Source organism: Atractosteus spatula, chromosome 5 (assembly GCF_055471065.1).
Source record: "Atractosteus spatula isolate fAtrSpa1 chromosome 5, fAtrSpa1.hap1, whole genome shotgun sequence".
Lineage (NCBI taxonomy): Eukaryota > Metazoa > Chordata > Actinopteri > Semionotiformes > Lepisosteidae > Atractosteus > Atractosteus spatula.
In genome coordinates this window covers 50,325,154-50,340,896 of record NC_142710.1, presented here as the reverse complement: position 1 = coordinate 50,340,896, position 15,743 = coordinate 50,325,154, and the positions used below count along the sequence as shown (strand labels likewise).

The 15,743-nt window shown below is 35.4% G+C and overlaps 1 protein-coding gene across 2 annotated transcripts in view; it reads left to right on the top strand.

Annotated features, from left to right (window-relative positions):
- The first annotated feature begins 3,586 nt into the window (after positions 1–3,586).
- The window catches only part of pdzrn3b (PDZ domain containing RING finger 3b), a 111,856-nt gene continuing 99,699 nt past the window's right edge, over positions 3,587–15,743 (top strand). Inside the window, exons 1-3 of one of the 2 annotated variants that reach the window (XM_088917292.1) lie at positions 3,587–4,401; positions 9,269–9,355; positions 11,905–12,012. In XM_088917292.1, the coding sequence (XP_088773418.1) occupies positions 3,688–4,401; positions 9,269–9,355; positions 11,905–12,012 (909 nt within the window). In that variant the 5' untranslated portion in view covers positions 3,587–3,687. The remainder of the gene's footprint in view (positions 4,402–9,268; positions 9,356–11,904; positions 12,013–15,743) is intronic. The other variant, XM_088917293.1, reaches the window with a different exon arrangement.

Here is a 15,743-nt window from a genome sequence, read left to right as displayed (position 1 = left end):
TATGGAAATATGTTAATTTTACTTACATTATTTTATTAAACTAATCCTAAGTTTCGATAAAACACCTATTTTACTTCATTTTCCCCATATTTCATCTAACCTTTCAGTGCAATAATAATAGTTATAATAATTTATAATTTAGTTCAAACATGACACCATTATACTCTCTTTTGTTAATGTTCACATTTTTAGTCTCTGTATGTGCCAGTCTTGCTAGAACACCAATAGGATGAATTACATTTAAATCAGATTTTGGATAGATTTCATGATAACATGTCTATGAAAATTTAGTTAAAAAAATGTTCGGTTTTCTTTTTCCAATTACATGGGAGATTCTCCAGCCAAAGGTCAGCACTGCCACAACCTCCCTCACACATGAGGAATGAATCAGGGAGGCAGTTGCAATGGTGGAGGTAGGGGAGATAGAAAGATGTTTGCAGGGTTGTAGAAGTATTTCTACACAGGAGAGTGGAAACTGGAAATTAATTTTTTACCTCCTTCTAAACTGCTATTTAACAATGACATTTCAAAACAAATGGCTGGAAGAGATCCTCAGATCAGTCAGGTACTAAAAATAAAAAATCAAATAAGACATTGTCCCAAACCCAGCGTATAGGTTAAAAATATCACATAATGAAACAAACTGCCTTTATTCATTTTTTTTTTCTTTTAGGTCACATGATTCAATTCACCAAGTATATGCTAGTTCTCTTTCTTTTCCTTTATTGGTCACCTCTGAGAGTACGTAGGTGAGTACCAACCTACATTATGATTATACCTGTTCCTAAATGGGGCACATGAAGTAGATATAGGCTCCTCCAAACTGCCCATCCATTAAAACATTTATTGTTTGATGGTATCCAGCCTACACAGTGATGTACAGGTTGTTCATCACCAGTTGGAAGAAAGACAAGGTCCTTACTTCTACACTGCAAGTCTGTGGGGATCTGATAAATCACTGGAGTTCTTGTTTCACTGTAGGCTGAGGAAACCTAAGATGACTATACATAATGCTACCTCTAACAGCGCTAACAGTCAGTTATAGTAACATGGCCTAAAGTCACATCACCAAATCCACACAGGCCAGGGTGCACTTGAATAAAGCATATTTATACCAGTTGAGTCACTCAGTCACATTTGATACTTTTTTTGTGCAGTGAATTTGATGTTGCATGTCTATGTCTTTTTGACAAAGCTCTGTAAAGGCCATAAATCCCCCATGCCAAGTTTCTCTGGACTGTGCGCAGAGGACCTTATCCTCTTATTTCAGACAGTCAACTTCCTTGAGCCTCCTATTTGCAAGGACTCTGTCCTGCTGTTTGTCCTGCTGTTTGAAGATACCGTCACAGACCTAGATTGCAAACAGACTCTACCCTAGTGGTCACAGGATGTGAGTTATTAGACATAAAAATCCTAATGGACAGGTGGAAAATAATGGGGGAAAAAACAATTCATGACAATTGTCAAAAACGAAACCAAAAAGCCATCTTTTTAAAAAATAATCTGCAGACGTACTGAAAGGCCTATGGAAACAAGCATGGTTGTGAACATGTTCATACAGATGAAATAATTCATAATGTATCTATAAATAATTCTCTTAGCTGTAGTTTGCTTGTGCTTGTTAAAATAAACATTTGATAACACTTCTCTGTGACTGAGGGAACTGGGCCAAGGAAGGATCATTATGTGAACCTAATGAAAACAAACAAACATAATCTTAAAAGATAATGTGGATTAATTTGTTTTTTCAATTCCTGTCACACTACATAAATGTGATCATTTGGCCGGCACTGAAATGCATTTAAGAGTCTACTGTAAATAGATAGAGACAGAAGATTCCATTTAGTCTCATTTTAATCTTCAGACATGCCTTGGTCTTAAAAACAAATACTTGTTAGCAATTATTTATATTTGTGCTTGAGAGAGAACATTTAGGGCATTTTCAAATAATGAAAATAAGTATTAAACACCCTTATTAAGATGATACTATAGTTCAAGATCCTTCCAACAGGTTTTGTATCATTGGTCATCAGGAGATCTTAAAAAATATAGCTAGCAAACATATTGAGGTATATAAAGAACATTAAGATGTCATTGTCGCTACTGTTATAGATATTTCTAAAACACTTTGTGTATGACTGTTTTTCTCTTGGTTTAAATTCAAGGTTAAAAAACTGTTGTGCTTCCTCACCTTAGCAAATGCAGAGAGGACTTCAGGTGGTCATTATAAACACCCCTAGTCACAAATGATTCTTCTGAAGTGAAGGAAGTTCTGCTCTGTACCAACACAACACAGCTGCTTGATCAGTTTCATGCATTTTCTCAGTGACAAAGGCATGAATGGCACAATTTATGGATGATTGCCCAGTACCGCAAAATAATACCTTCTCAAACTGCCTTTAGAGAAGCCGTATTACATTTACTCTGTATTTTCAAGTCATATTTCTATAGTCAACTTAGGGGAATACTTATTGTTTACCTTGGACATTCCCTTGATCATTATATGGTATATAACATACTGTACAGTACTTACACTGTACTATACTACAGCATGACATTATTCTCACATTGAGACACATAATACATCCTTGCAATGTATGGTTTTGAAATGTATAGATAAAATATGAAGCTACATCTTAGTTGTAATACAAAGTTTCATATATTTGTATTTATAAAATAATGTGCAATGTATTGTATATATGAATTAAACAGTAAATATGATTTTAATTGCTGTTATAATGACAATCTCACATGTGAGAGAATTTATTAGTGGTAGCCCATTGCTTTTATTACTGTGATCTGATTTTTACAAATGTAATTTAGCCTTATCCTTGCAGAACTATAAAGTCTACAAATCATACTAATCGTTGAATGAAATATATTGATAAAGTACTTGTCCTTGTTTTGCAACGACATGTGTGAGAAGTAAGAGTAGAACTCATATGCATGATATCAGTAATACGTTAAAAAATAATACAAAAAGAACATATTCTCCTTTCAAAAGCGTTCGTGTCTAATTCCTAGAGTTTATTTTCCCCTTTAGCTCTCACGGTTTCAGATGCTTTGTCAAGAATTAATCTGCATATTCATGTTAGTATTCACGTAATATTCAATTCAGTATGAACAAGACGTGCGTCACATTTATGGCAAGACAGCTAGTTCCTTTAAATATAAATCTATTGCTTTGGATTAATGCAGGAAGTTTTCCATTAGAGTAACATTGCGCAACATATTCAAAATATTCCAAATCAGAACTGTATTAGAAATGAAATCCGTTTTATGAGCTTGGCAAATTATCAATGTTTTACACTGCTAGTAAAAAACAAAAAGTTTACGATTTATAAAGTTTTGGAAAAAAAGACGCATAGACTGTATTTTATTAAATGTATACACGAATATTATTGTTTTTAACCTCATCAAAAGTTGTTTTTTTTTTCATTCCATTTAACTGTAAAAGGCGTGGAAGGGCTGGGATAAAGAATTTAAGTACCCTCGTCTTATGGTGATTACGGTAGTGAATTCCTCCACAGTTTTTTTTTCTAAGGAAGTCTCGGGCAATTAGTTCAGTCAGTAAAGAGCCTGCAGTCAGTCAGTCGTTTTGGGTCCTTCCAATGACAAGCGAAAAGAAGCAACTGCTTCTTCTGTGATCTCTGGGAATTCCTGTCTGTTTTTGGAGTTACATAAAACATGGGATTTGAGCTGGATCGCTTTAATGGGGCTGTGGACCCAGATTTTAAATGTAACTTGTGCAATAAAGTTTTGGAGGATCCGCTTACCACTCCGTGTGGTCATGTCTTCTGCGCTGGCTGTGTCTTGCCCTGGGTCGTCCAGCAAAGCAGCTGCCCGGTGAAGTGCCAAAGGATCTCTACTAAGGAGCTGAACCATGTTCTCCCTCTGAAAAATCTGATTCTCAAGTTGGACATAAAGTGTGACAACTATTCCCGGGGCTGCGAGAAAGTGGTTAAACTGCAACATCTCGCAGAGCACGCAGAGATGTGTGATTATTCCCCAGCTAAATGCAGGAATAAGGGATGCAACGAAGTGCTGAACCTTAAAGACATGGATGCCCATATGCGTGAAACTTGTGATTACAGACCTGTCGGGATTTGTGAAAATGGATGTGGTTTGATGCTTATCTATAAAGAGCAGAAATTAGGCAACCACTGTTGTTTGAAGGCTCTTAGGGCTCATAATAGCACATTGCAAACTAAAATTGTAGGATTGGATAAGGAGTTCAAGAAGCAATCGCTGAAATCGAGCAAAAGAGAGAAGTCTCTTCTGGCTCAGCTGTCCTCAGTTCATAATGAGCTGCAAATGACAGCACTGAAGTACCAAAAGAAATTCACAGAATACAGTGCCAGGATCGACTCTCTGACCAAAAGCCTTGCTCCTCCATGTAAGGTAAGTGTATTCGATAAATAGTAGAGAATGATGCAAAGAAGCACTTGGTACTTTTTTCCCTCGTTTCTTTAAATGCGCATTTTCTCTAACGCCGAGACTGCGCCTTTTTAGACTCAGGACATCTGTACACAAATGAGCTTAGTAAGTTTTTTTTTTTAAAAAGTAAAAGAAAAATGAAGTGATGCGTTTTCTGTTAAGATGCTTAAGGAGTGATCCAAGCTGAGATGGGTTCTTAAAGCAGACTTAGAGTCTCCTGTGGTCATGGCGGGTGTATTCTTTTTAACTTATTTAAAATTATTTCCAAGGTTTTTAGCATTTGGAAGGGTTAGTAGGTGGTCAGAAGTTCGGAACTTTTTTTTTCCATTTTGCCTGGAGACATGTCTGTCAGCTGCGGTCAGAGCCAGCTGGCACTTATTGGGGGAGGGGCAAATATTTACTGCTAATCTCTGTACACACTTCGACTTGGGTTTACCTTATAGAGACTTAACTAACGTCACTAACAAAACCAGTCATTTTCTGCCTCTAGAAAGGTTTTGTGCGCTCATTATCTTCATTTTTTTCTTTGAGCATTTTTCCTTGACGCACTTACTGCAAGTGAGAATTTGTAATCCTGCTTCAGTTAATAATATTTATTTCTTAGTTTGCTTATTTTTATTTTCGTGCAGTATGTAATCAAATTAAAAAGGCATCGTAATTTAGTATTTAAAATCAATGGGCAGTAATAATGTAGTTTTTAACACCAGGGTAAATAACAATTTTTTGCAGTTTTTGTCTAGTTGATTTTATAGTACAATACAGTATATATACAGTACTGTATACTGTATGATGTATACTGTCTATTTAATAATTTGATACTTTTAGAAGCAAAACAAATTATAATAACATGTTAATGTGTTTTTTGATGATATTCTTATATTGAAGCTCGTTTAGAAACTTTTTAAAGCAATTTTTGGAAGCACAATTTACAGTAAAATATACATTCATGAGTCAGACTTTTTGCTTTTATTCAATAAATATGGTGAGGGTTCCACTATTTAGTTGAACTCATTTTAACAGTGCACGTCGTGACGCAATGGATACTCACTTGAAACGATACTTTCCACTTACCACCCCACCGCCCCACTATACATTATTTCTCTATAGTGCATTTAAAAGTCATATTTACGTTTTTTATTTATTTCTTCGTAGATTAATTTTGTTTTCAACATGTGTAATGGAAAACTTAAGATACCTTGTTTGAATATGGTACTATACATTATGTGTCTCAAACAAAAATTAGTTGAATTTCAGAAATTATTCCCATGTGGTGAATACGATATCTCATGGGTAAGTGGCATCTTGCAGTGTGTTAGGTCCAATGTACCACATGACAAAGAGAGAATGTCTGGTGGCTCTCTTGGACACCTGTGTGTGTTCTGCCACATTCACAGCGGACCGTTACACTGACCGTTTTCAGTGCCCGCAAATGTCTTTTTTACATTGTGTGTTCATTATCTAGGATTTTGTTGTCCAGAATATTCATGAGTGGTTGTGTTTTGGCTTTTCTTGAAATAGACCCTGTCAGCAGTCAACAGTAGAACCTACTGGTGCCTGCTGGTGTCTCCCCGTGTCCTTCTGGTGTGATTGAGGCTTCTATTGGCCTGTCTTAATAGTTAATGGTAATAAGATATGCAATTTGAAAGATTTATTCAAATATCAGAGGGTGTCTGTTGATTTATGCCAAGCCTCTGTAATGATTTGGATGGAGCTTAGTGATTTCTATACAGCACTTTCTTCATTGCATTCTTCAAAGCATTGTAACAAATTTAAAAAAGATGGCAAACCAAATACAGTCATTATCAACCGTTACTTTATTTGTTAAGTTATTCAGTTTGATTACATATGCTTAACTTTCTGTCCATTGTATTCCACACCCAGTCCTGGAGATCCCCTGGAATAAAAACCAAGAGAGACAGTGCTCTGAGGAATGGGTGGAAACACTGCTTTAATCCTCTATATTTGTACTGCTTGGACTCGTTCAGAGTGTATCCTATCTTGCGCCTGTTCGAAAGCTTAGGCCTGGCTTCCCACAGCCTTGTACTGGATAAAGTGGATGAATGGGTGGAAGCCTAGTTTGCATTAGAGAGGCTGAAAGGTGTTGTAGTTAGTGCAGCTACAGTACTTATGGTACCAGCTCTTAGGTCCTGGGTTTAATTCTGCACTGTGACACCTTCTGTGAGCAGTTTGCAAATTTATCCTCTGTGTCTGGGTTTTCTTTAGGTGTTCCAGTTTCCTCCCACAGTCAAAAGACATGTTTTTTTAGGCTAATTGCAATCTCTGAATTGGTCTACTGAATGTGAATGTATGTCTGTGCCCTGCAATGAACTGTAGTCCTGTTGAGGGTGTAGTTCCATTTTGCTTTATGTTAGACTGTAGCTCACCATTGAAAATTGTTCATTTGTGCTATTGAAAATGGATGAATGGATAGTAATTAAACATTATACTGTAAAAGGAAGACAAATGCTGAAGGCTGAAAGAATTGCATTTAATTTTATGGTACCTTAGATATATTATGAATTTTTAATAAAAGGAGCCAATATTTAGGCCGTATACCAGAAAAAAAACTTGTATCTTTAGTTTTTTAAGAGCTGTGTATTAAGCATTCCATAGAATAAACATACACTGTTTCTTCTGGCAAAGAAAACACTCCATGTTAGTCTCTTAGGGATTTCATCTTGGCAGTGTTGCACTCTTTTTTCCCCAAGGACCGTCTCACAGCTAAAAATGTTAATTGAATCGGTCTGCTTGTCAGAGAGTCACATGCTTTTAGTGATGTTACCAATTGTCTTTGTTAGATTCTTGTGTTCTTATTGTGTAAATGGCATGATCCTATAGTTTATAATAGGGAATAATGGTTCCATATCTTAAAACACAGTATTTGCTGTTGGCAGCCTATATAGTGTTAATGTTTTTAACTCAGATGTACTACATTCCTACACATGGGTATGGGTCTATTTAAGGTTTCAAATCCATGTGGAATACTTTGTAGAAAATAAGTTTTCAAGTCTTAAAATACAACCTGAGACATAAGGAATTGTGAAAGTAAAGAATATGTTCTCAACTATTTTTGTTTAGTTAGGATTGATAGTTTGTGGAAGATGGAGCATTATCTTGTTTCGCGAATTGCAAAATATCTGTAATCCATGGAATACTTTCCTAAGGATTTATTTTTCAAATTGTCCATGAAAGTGCGTTTAAAAAATAAAGGCAAGGAATAAAAAAAAAAAATTACATGGATGATGTGGTTAGTTTTACATTTTTTTCTTTAAATTCAGCCAAGCAGCATGAACATGATCACTTGGCATCAACTTCAATGCACATGTGGCAAAATGAAAAGAAAGACAAGAGTGCAAGGAATTGTAGGAGGCGGGAGAGTTACAGACCGAGAGTTTGTGTTAATACTTGTACTGGTTGAGTCATATTTGAACCGATATGCGCACATTTATGAGCTTTTCTAGATTTAATGTGACTTTTTCCCCCTACAGCCGTCATGTTAAAAAATACCATGGCTGTGAATGCCTGGGGTTGTGTGATAACTTCCTTATCTTGTCAGATGGGTTATGATAAAAACCAGAAGACAGGATTGGCAGTGTAACATTAGGAACAGAGTGTCTGATATTTTAAAATATTGCCTGATTCATAAGTCATTCAAACTGCATTGCTTGAGGGCCAGATGAAATCAAATGTTTGGCCCACCCATCAAATGCAAGTCCATTGCTTCGTTGTAATTTCCTTTAGGTAGGAGCAAAAGCAAGAATGATCTGACAAGCAAAAGGTGATGGGTGGAGAATTATGAGATTGGCAGGATGAACAATTTTTTTCATTTTATTACATTTCATTTTTAGTCTGGGCCATTGATCCGTCATTTATTGATGAATAATACCATGTCGCACCTTTCCAAGTGGATCAGCCTGCAATACACATAAAAAGCATTGTACCGAAATGTAAAAGGAAAATGAAATAAATATGTTTCAGCCCAACAGCAGAGGGTTCTATTTATATAAAAAAAATGTAGCTTTAGAGTAAGCTTCTCTTGGACAGCCAGAAGATTTGAGAAACCCCAAAGCTCTTTGGCAGTATTGTGGATGGCAAAGTTTTAATCTTGCCAAAAACTAGTTTCAAAACTTGTCAGTTAAACAAGAATCATTGCACCATTTCATGGAACTGGCTTAACAGGTGCCACATGTTAAATGGCTTTATCACCACCCTTAAGAACGCTTGTTTCTGATTTGCTCCATTTGTAACTTCTCATTATGAGAAAAAAGCATAACACAAAGAACTGTGTAACCCACAGTGATCTGAGATACTGAAAATTCTATCAACACTACCATTAGCTAAGATGGGAAGCATGCAGCAGAACACACACAGGCCATTAATACCTGCTTTATATTTAGTTACTGTATGTCATGATTCACAGAGATGACAGCTGTAGTTATGTTCCACTAAAAAAGCAGGACACAGCAATTTTATACTGTTGCACTTGTCATCCTTGCATTACTGAGGCTTATAGCTGTTACATAAATAAGTATTGAATGGGTGGCCTTCATACAATGAACAAAACAATGTTTACCCTTAATACAGCTGGTCACTTAACATCTCTTTAACCTAAGAATGTTTAAAATGTATCTGCTTCCACCAGATTTACTGGAATCTTTTGATGTCCACCATTTAAGACATTACTGCTCTGTATTGCTCTGCCCTTTTCCTCTGCTTGCATTAATGTAGTTGACTTGGTCAAGTGGAGATAACTTTTGTCATCATGCCTTACCAAACAGCTTTAACAGACTAGAGTTGAGCCATAAAGCACCTGTTCTTTTTCTGTCCCTAGGGCGGAGAGACAAAAAACCTCAAAGTCATTCTTCATCGTGAATCCGGATCTCTGGGATTTAATATTGTCGGTGGCAGACCTTGTGCGGTATGTTAATTGCAACAATGTGTTTTTTCCTGATCAGAACTAGTCATGTGAATAGCTGACAGAGACATCACTACAGAGAATCTATGTGATACTATATGTGTAATGACCATCAGAGAAGAAAAAAGTCTGCTTCAGTCTCTGTTAAATCCATGTTAAAAGTGTTTCCATACGGCAGTGTGTTCATGAGGTGAGACTGTATAAATATAGCTGTTCCATGTTTTTTTTTAAATTTATTTTTACCTGGCCTGTCTCAACTAATGTACATTAGGGTTCAGAATACTAAACAATAAAGTGGCATAGCCAGTGATTGAGACAGTTGCTCTTTTATGCCAATATCGAGATGCTGGTGGCATGCCACAGTAAACATAGAAGTGAAGGAATCTGGATGATTAAACATTTCTTTTTATGGAGCAGGCTGTAACAATGGTCCATCCCTCATTCCTTGTCATGCCATGCTGTGTCATGTCATGCATTCCTAGGGGGTTTACTGAAAGAGCATTGCTTTAGGAAGCCTGCCATGCCTCTGCTTAAAATCATATAACAAACATTTATGCCCTCCACATCATCAGGATTGTCCCTGACAGTTTAAGTACTGGAGTCAGGAGCTTTGTGCTTGGTAGAGAGGAAAACTAAGAGCCCAGTGGATGCAGAATTTCCGGATCCAGAACTGCATCCTGTAAACCTGCTAACACCTCTGCCACTCTTTTTGTTGACTGTATTGGCACTCTGTTGCATCCATTAATCAATTCAATTAAAAAATATCTTACCCACTCTTTTCAAGAATGAAAGCTCTTCAGTAAAATTAAGAGGTACTGTATCATCCACAAGTAAGTCCACTTGATGAACAAATGGACAGTTTTCAATCAAGCATTTGGGAACAATGCACTGATTTCACTATCACTTTTTGGTATTAATAGCTGTGCTGTATTTTTGTAACAGGAAGACATGTACAGTTTAAGACCTTGCATCTTTGCACCTTGCACCTTGCATCCATTTTTGTTCCATTTGTCCTGGAAGGTTATAGTTCTCATTACGACTTTTAGACTTCATGGAAAGGATACTAGCTTCTTGGATGTAGTAGATCACACCAAGAACTGAAAATGTGCCATCACTCTTATTAAAGCCAGTTAACAAACTAAATTGCACTCTCTCGCAGTCACCTGTGTATTTATAAAATCTCTAGAGTTTTATATGGGGTTCATTGTCAAGTGCCACTTGATAGCTTTTAATTAATTAATGAGCTGTAGAAGCATTGAGCAGCACAGGCATTTTGCTTTATTCATTCCTTCAAGCTCTGGCAGACACACATGACAGTGTGTCTTTGTGTTCATGAGATGATGTTGTGACATTCCTAACACATTTCAAGTTTTAAAGAAATTATATTTGTTGTGAACACTGCTGGAAAAAAAATGAAAAAAAGTAAATGTATGGATTTCATACTGCGTAGGACATGGCACAATACTTGAGGTAAAAAAAAAAGTTATTTTACATGTTATCAATACATTAAATCCCATTCTTTTTTCCAATGTGAGACAAATTCATCAGTAACCTGTGAGCAGAATAGTGGCATGCCATTCAGCTGTTTTCCAGCTTAGTTCAATAATATTGATGGCATGTAGCACGTGCTCTTCTTACACAAAAAGATTCCTTCAGTTGTAAAAATAGTTAGGTCATTGTTATTTTAGTTTTTTTTTTCTTTCTTTGAAATGAATGTCAGTAGAGTAAATGTATAGGCAAAGCAAATTTGCATGCCTAAACTTGGTTTCTGTGCACTCCAGTAAAATGGTAAATCAGCATATACAGTACTGTACTGTAGTACACCTTTAAACGCTCACAAATGTTTTCCTCTTTTTACTCTATTCAAGTAAATCTAAGTGCACACAAGGTCAAGCTTATTCTATTGAAGCTGGTAAGAGCGATTTTAATTGCGGTAGATTTTAGGGACTCCAGGGTGTCCATTTTCAAGAACATGCTTAATTTCTTATTTCATTGAGTATTACTGATTTACTGTAATGTGTCCTTAGGATGTTTATTTAAATGTTAAATTGGGCACATGGCTATTTTCTGTTGTTATATATTTTTAATTCAATAACTTCCTCTGAATTTAATTTCAATATTGTCAATTTAACTGTCGGTGTAAATAGATAAATCTAGTTTTGTTTCTTTGTTCCATGTTGTGCCAAAATGTGTAGACATCACTAGTCCAGTAGTAAAGAGAAACATTACTGTTTGATTTATTACTAAGATTGTTTTATTATTTCTTGTCTCATTCAAGAAAACTTTACAAAATGTGTGGACATCACTAGTCCAGTAGTACAGAGAAACGTTACTATTTTATTTATTACTAAGATGGTTTTATTATTTCTTGTCTCATTCAAGAAAACGTTTTATCTTTGTGATTCCTTCTCAGCAGGATTTTCAAATGCAATGGCTAGAAACTTGTCGTTAATGTTTTTTGCAGTATTGTTTTGAATGAAGTCAGAAGCCTTGAAGAGTTGTTCTTGTGACTGTAAATTAAGTCAAAGTTGCAATGTGATTTCTTTTTCAAGGACAATGAGGATGGCTCTTCAAATGAAGGCATCTTCGTTTCCAAAATAGTGGAGAATGGGCCAGCTGACAAGGAAGGGGGACTACAGATTCACGACAGGGTTATGGAGGTAAGTAAGAAGCCCATGTTATAGAATTTCAAGAGTGGCTCTCTATCTAGAGCAGTTCATAAAGTAGAGCACCTGAAGGAGGATATGACACAGTGCACTCTATAGCAAACATATCTGTCAATGTGTGCCTTGCTAGGCAACACTTGAATGCGTAGACTGACTTAGCCATGGGAATAGTACTGTCTAAATATAGCATCCAGACTGCATTCTTTGCCTTTGCATACAGTTTTTCAAGAGAAAGGGCTTCACCTTTCTGTCTCCTTAAGACATCCATGATTACATCCATGCTGGAAGACAGTCTTTTTATTTTGTTTTTGATCTTTTTTTTTCACCATTTATTACAATCTTTTTTTATATCTGCATTCAGTATACAGTATGAAACTTCACTGACTTTTAGCTTTGTTTGTACTTTCATCTAGTTGAGGAAACAGATAAAAGTGTGTATTATACGACAGTGTTTTTTGCTCCTTCCTATTTACTGCCTGTGGTGTTTTCATTGGCGTTAAAATGAATATTTGGAGTAATCTCCAAAACAATTTTAATTGATAGAGATAGCAGCAGTTTAGAAAGTTCTGGCCTGATTCCCATTAAAATTGGTACAATTGCGAGTTGGGAATTTAATGACGGTTATATTTAGCAGATGTAATAATAGGCTGTAATTCTGTTTTACAATGGGATTTATCTTAATCCTTGATAACAATAGACAGATACAACCCCCAAACTTCTGCATTTCACATGGCGCCTGACAAGTAATTCTCTTGTATTTTCTTCTTTTTGATTTTCTTTCAAAATGAATCTTTCCAAGTCTGCAAGTCTTCGATTATATACTGTATGCATATTGGGATGTTTGGATATTTTTATGGAACCAATAACATTTTTTTGCCTTACAGTATTTTGATGCCTTACAGTATAAATGAGTTATATAAATATAGAAATGGTTATATTTTAATATAAATTTGTAGTAGTCTGCATTTGACTTTTTTTACTTTAAAAATAAACCCAGTATTTATTAGTGCACCATTTGTAAACCCGAAGATTTTCTTCATATTTAAGGTGGTTAAATTACTAAATTCATAATTTTCAAATGTTATTAATGGTTTGTGCAGGAATATTGCAGGAGGAACACAACAGGGTTTGCTGTACAGTATGTTAATAATACATTCAGAAGTATCAGATATATTATGAGGGATAATAGAGCAAGTTGGATAACTCAGTGGCCTACAAGTATTTTTCTTTATTTATATTATTACCCAATATCATTAACATGACTGGATGATGAACAAGTGGTTTGTTATAAGGCACCTTGTATACATAGTTCTTTGGTACTGTATGCTGTAAAGAAAACTGTGGATTTGTCATAATTACCTTAAAGCATCTCATTGTTTGATTAGTGATATCACTAATGGGTTTTTCTTGTTATACATCATTCTAAATTGACATTGGCATTCAGTATGTTACCTTTATGTATTGAAATCAAGTAGCATGAAGAAATTGCATTTAACAATTACATTTTTTGAAGTGTTGTGTAGTTACACTATATGGAAGTGATTATGACATATTTAATACAATGTGGTTTTCTTGGGCTACAAAAATAGCAGTTTTGATATCTGATTGTACCTTAGAATGGTAATAGATTATTTTGATAGGGGTGTTAACCTGAGCTTTTGCAAGCAAAATAAATTAAGAATGCAGGATGAATTCCAAGAAGCTGTGGGTAATTCCAGATACAATATGCTCATTTGTACACTGTTGAACCAACAGTCAACAAATTATTTTTGGATTAAACTTCTCTTTTGGGACAACAAAATCTAAAGCATTTCTATTTAGCCCATGTTGCAAGTTACATTTACTTTGTGACAAGTAGTTTTTCAAAGCCTAGGGTCATCTTTTTTACATGGGTTTTTTATTTGCCCTCTTTTGTGGTTTTTATTTTCCTAGCTAATTTCAAAGTTATTGCCATGTGGCAAATCCAGTGTTTGCCAATTGTAGCATGTTACTATGTGTAGTTATGTTGTCTGGTATTCCTTAGCCAAAAACATGGTCACAGCATCACAAGGTGACTGTGTATCAATGCAAATAATCAGAGAGCGTAAAATATACATTACTGGATGTGTTCCTGTCTATCTATTTTTAAAATTTCGCATTTTATCATATGCCGGTAAATAAATTCCTACTTTAAACTTAAACTCTAAGCCATGACATTAAGGTTTTAAAAAAAGACAGTATTTTTATATCATTTTAGAAAGAATGTACTCATTATAAACATTTACAGTATGTGAGGCAGAAGGAAGGGTTTTGCTGTACACTTCTTTTTTGAAATAGGTTAGTTTCCATCAGTACACAAATATGTGAAGTCCAAATCCTCAAAAAACAGTTTCTCAGTAAATTACTGTTATGATTAAGGGCAAAGGCTGAAGTTATGCTTCTGAAAATCAATGAATGAATGGCTCCTTGTTCTGTTCAGACATTTCCTCATAAAACCAAAAGGTATGTTTGCTTTTTCCCCTTTCCTGAAGGTAAAAATCTTAGTACTTGAGAGTATTTACACAAGACCTTTAAATGAAATCTGTAAAGCTTACAGATTTATATTTAAAATAGTAAAACACTATGTGATGCCCATTTAATATTGCTTTGTCTTGGCATTACTAATGATTGATTTATAATAATAAAGGCTAAGTAACATTTACTACTCCCATCATTGTGTTCTGTTTTTAGTGCTGTGTTAAAAGTGTAAAAATATGCTTATACCATGGACGATGAGTTCTCAAAGTCTTTAAATATTAATGGAAATGGGTATTAGTATAGCCTAATACATCATTATTCACGTTAGCTCACCCAGATTCTTGTATTTATTTTTCATATTATTGAAAGGTAGAATTAAAAAATAGTTTTTGTTCAAGACCCAGTAATTTTCCCTCTTATCTAGGAAAAGGAAAACTTTTCAGCTTTTTGCATGCTGCATATGACTGTTTTTTCATTAAAGAAATGGCTTTTGCCAAGTCCCTTTCACAGCAAAATATCCACCATGTTAAAGCAATTTAAAAATATGTCATTGACTACAGCCGTTTCACAGTTATATTGAGGCTAACTATCCAAGCAGAAAGCAACAGTCCTCACAGGTTTCCTTTCGCACTGAACTGAGAACAATTTGTAGAGTGTGGCGATCTCTTTCATTTGTGTGCACCTCTCAGGGATCATTATCCATCTTGGAAGATGAGAACTTTTCACCTTTGCTCTCAAATGCAAGGCTTAGGATACTTTGTCATTAAATATTTAAAGCAGTAGTAGAGAGGTGTGCAAGAAACCTTTGTGCACTTATTTTTGATAACTTTTTGATAATATCATTTCATCATATCACCAACCCTGATCATCTGATGGAAATCTACTGTATACAGTATGTGAGTGCTAGCAAACATTTTCCAATATTGTGCCAACTACATCTGTTGCAAACCCAACATGCATCACTCACGCTACTGTCAAAGCATAGTGGTGTCAGCATGATGTCTTATTTTTGCACAAACGTGGGGCAAAAGCTACACTGGAGTGGAGTAAGAATAAGAAAATGAATGTCTGGAGTGGCCTGCTCAAAGTCCTGACTTGAATCTTATTAAAATTCTGTTAAAAGACTTGAAAACTGCTGTCCATAAGTGATTCCCAAGCAACTTCAGAGAGCATTAGCAAATCTTGCCAGGAGGAAAGGGAAAAAATTGCACAAAGCTGGCGTGCAAATT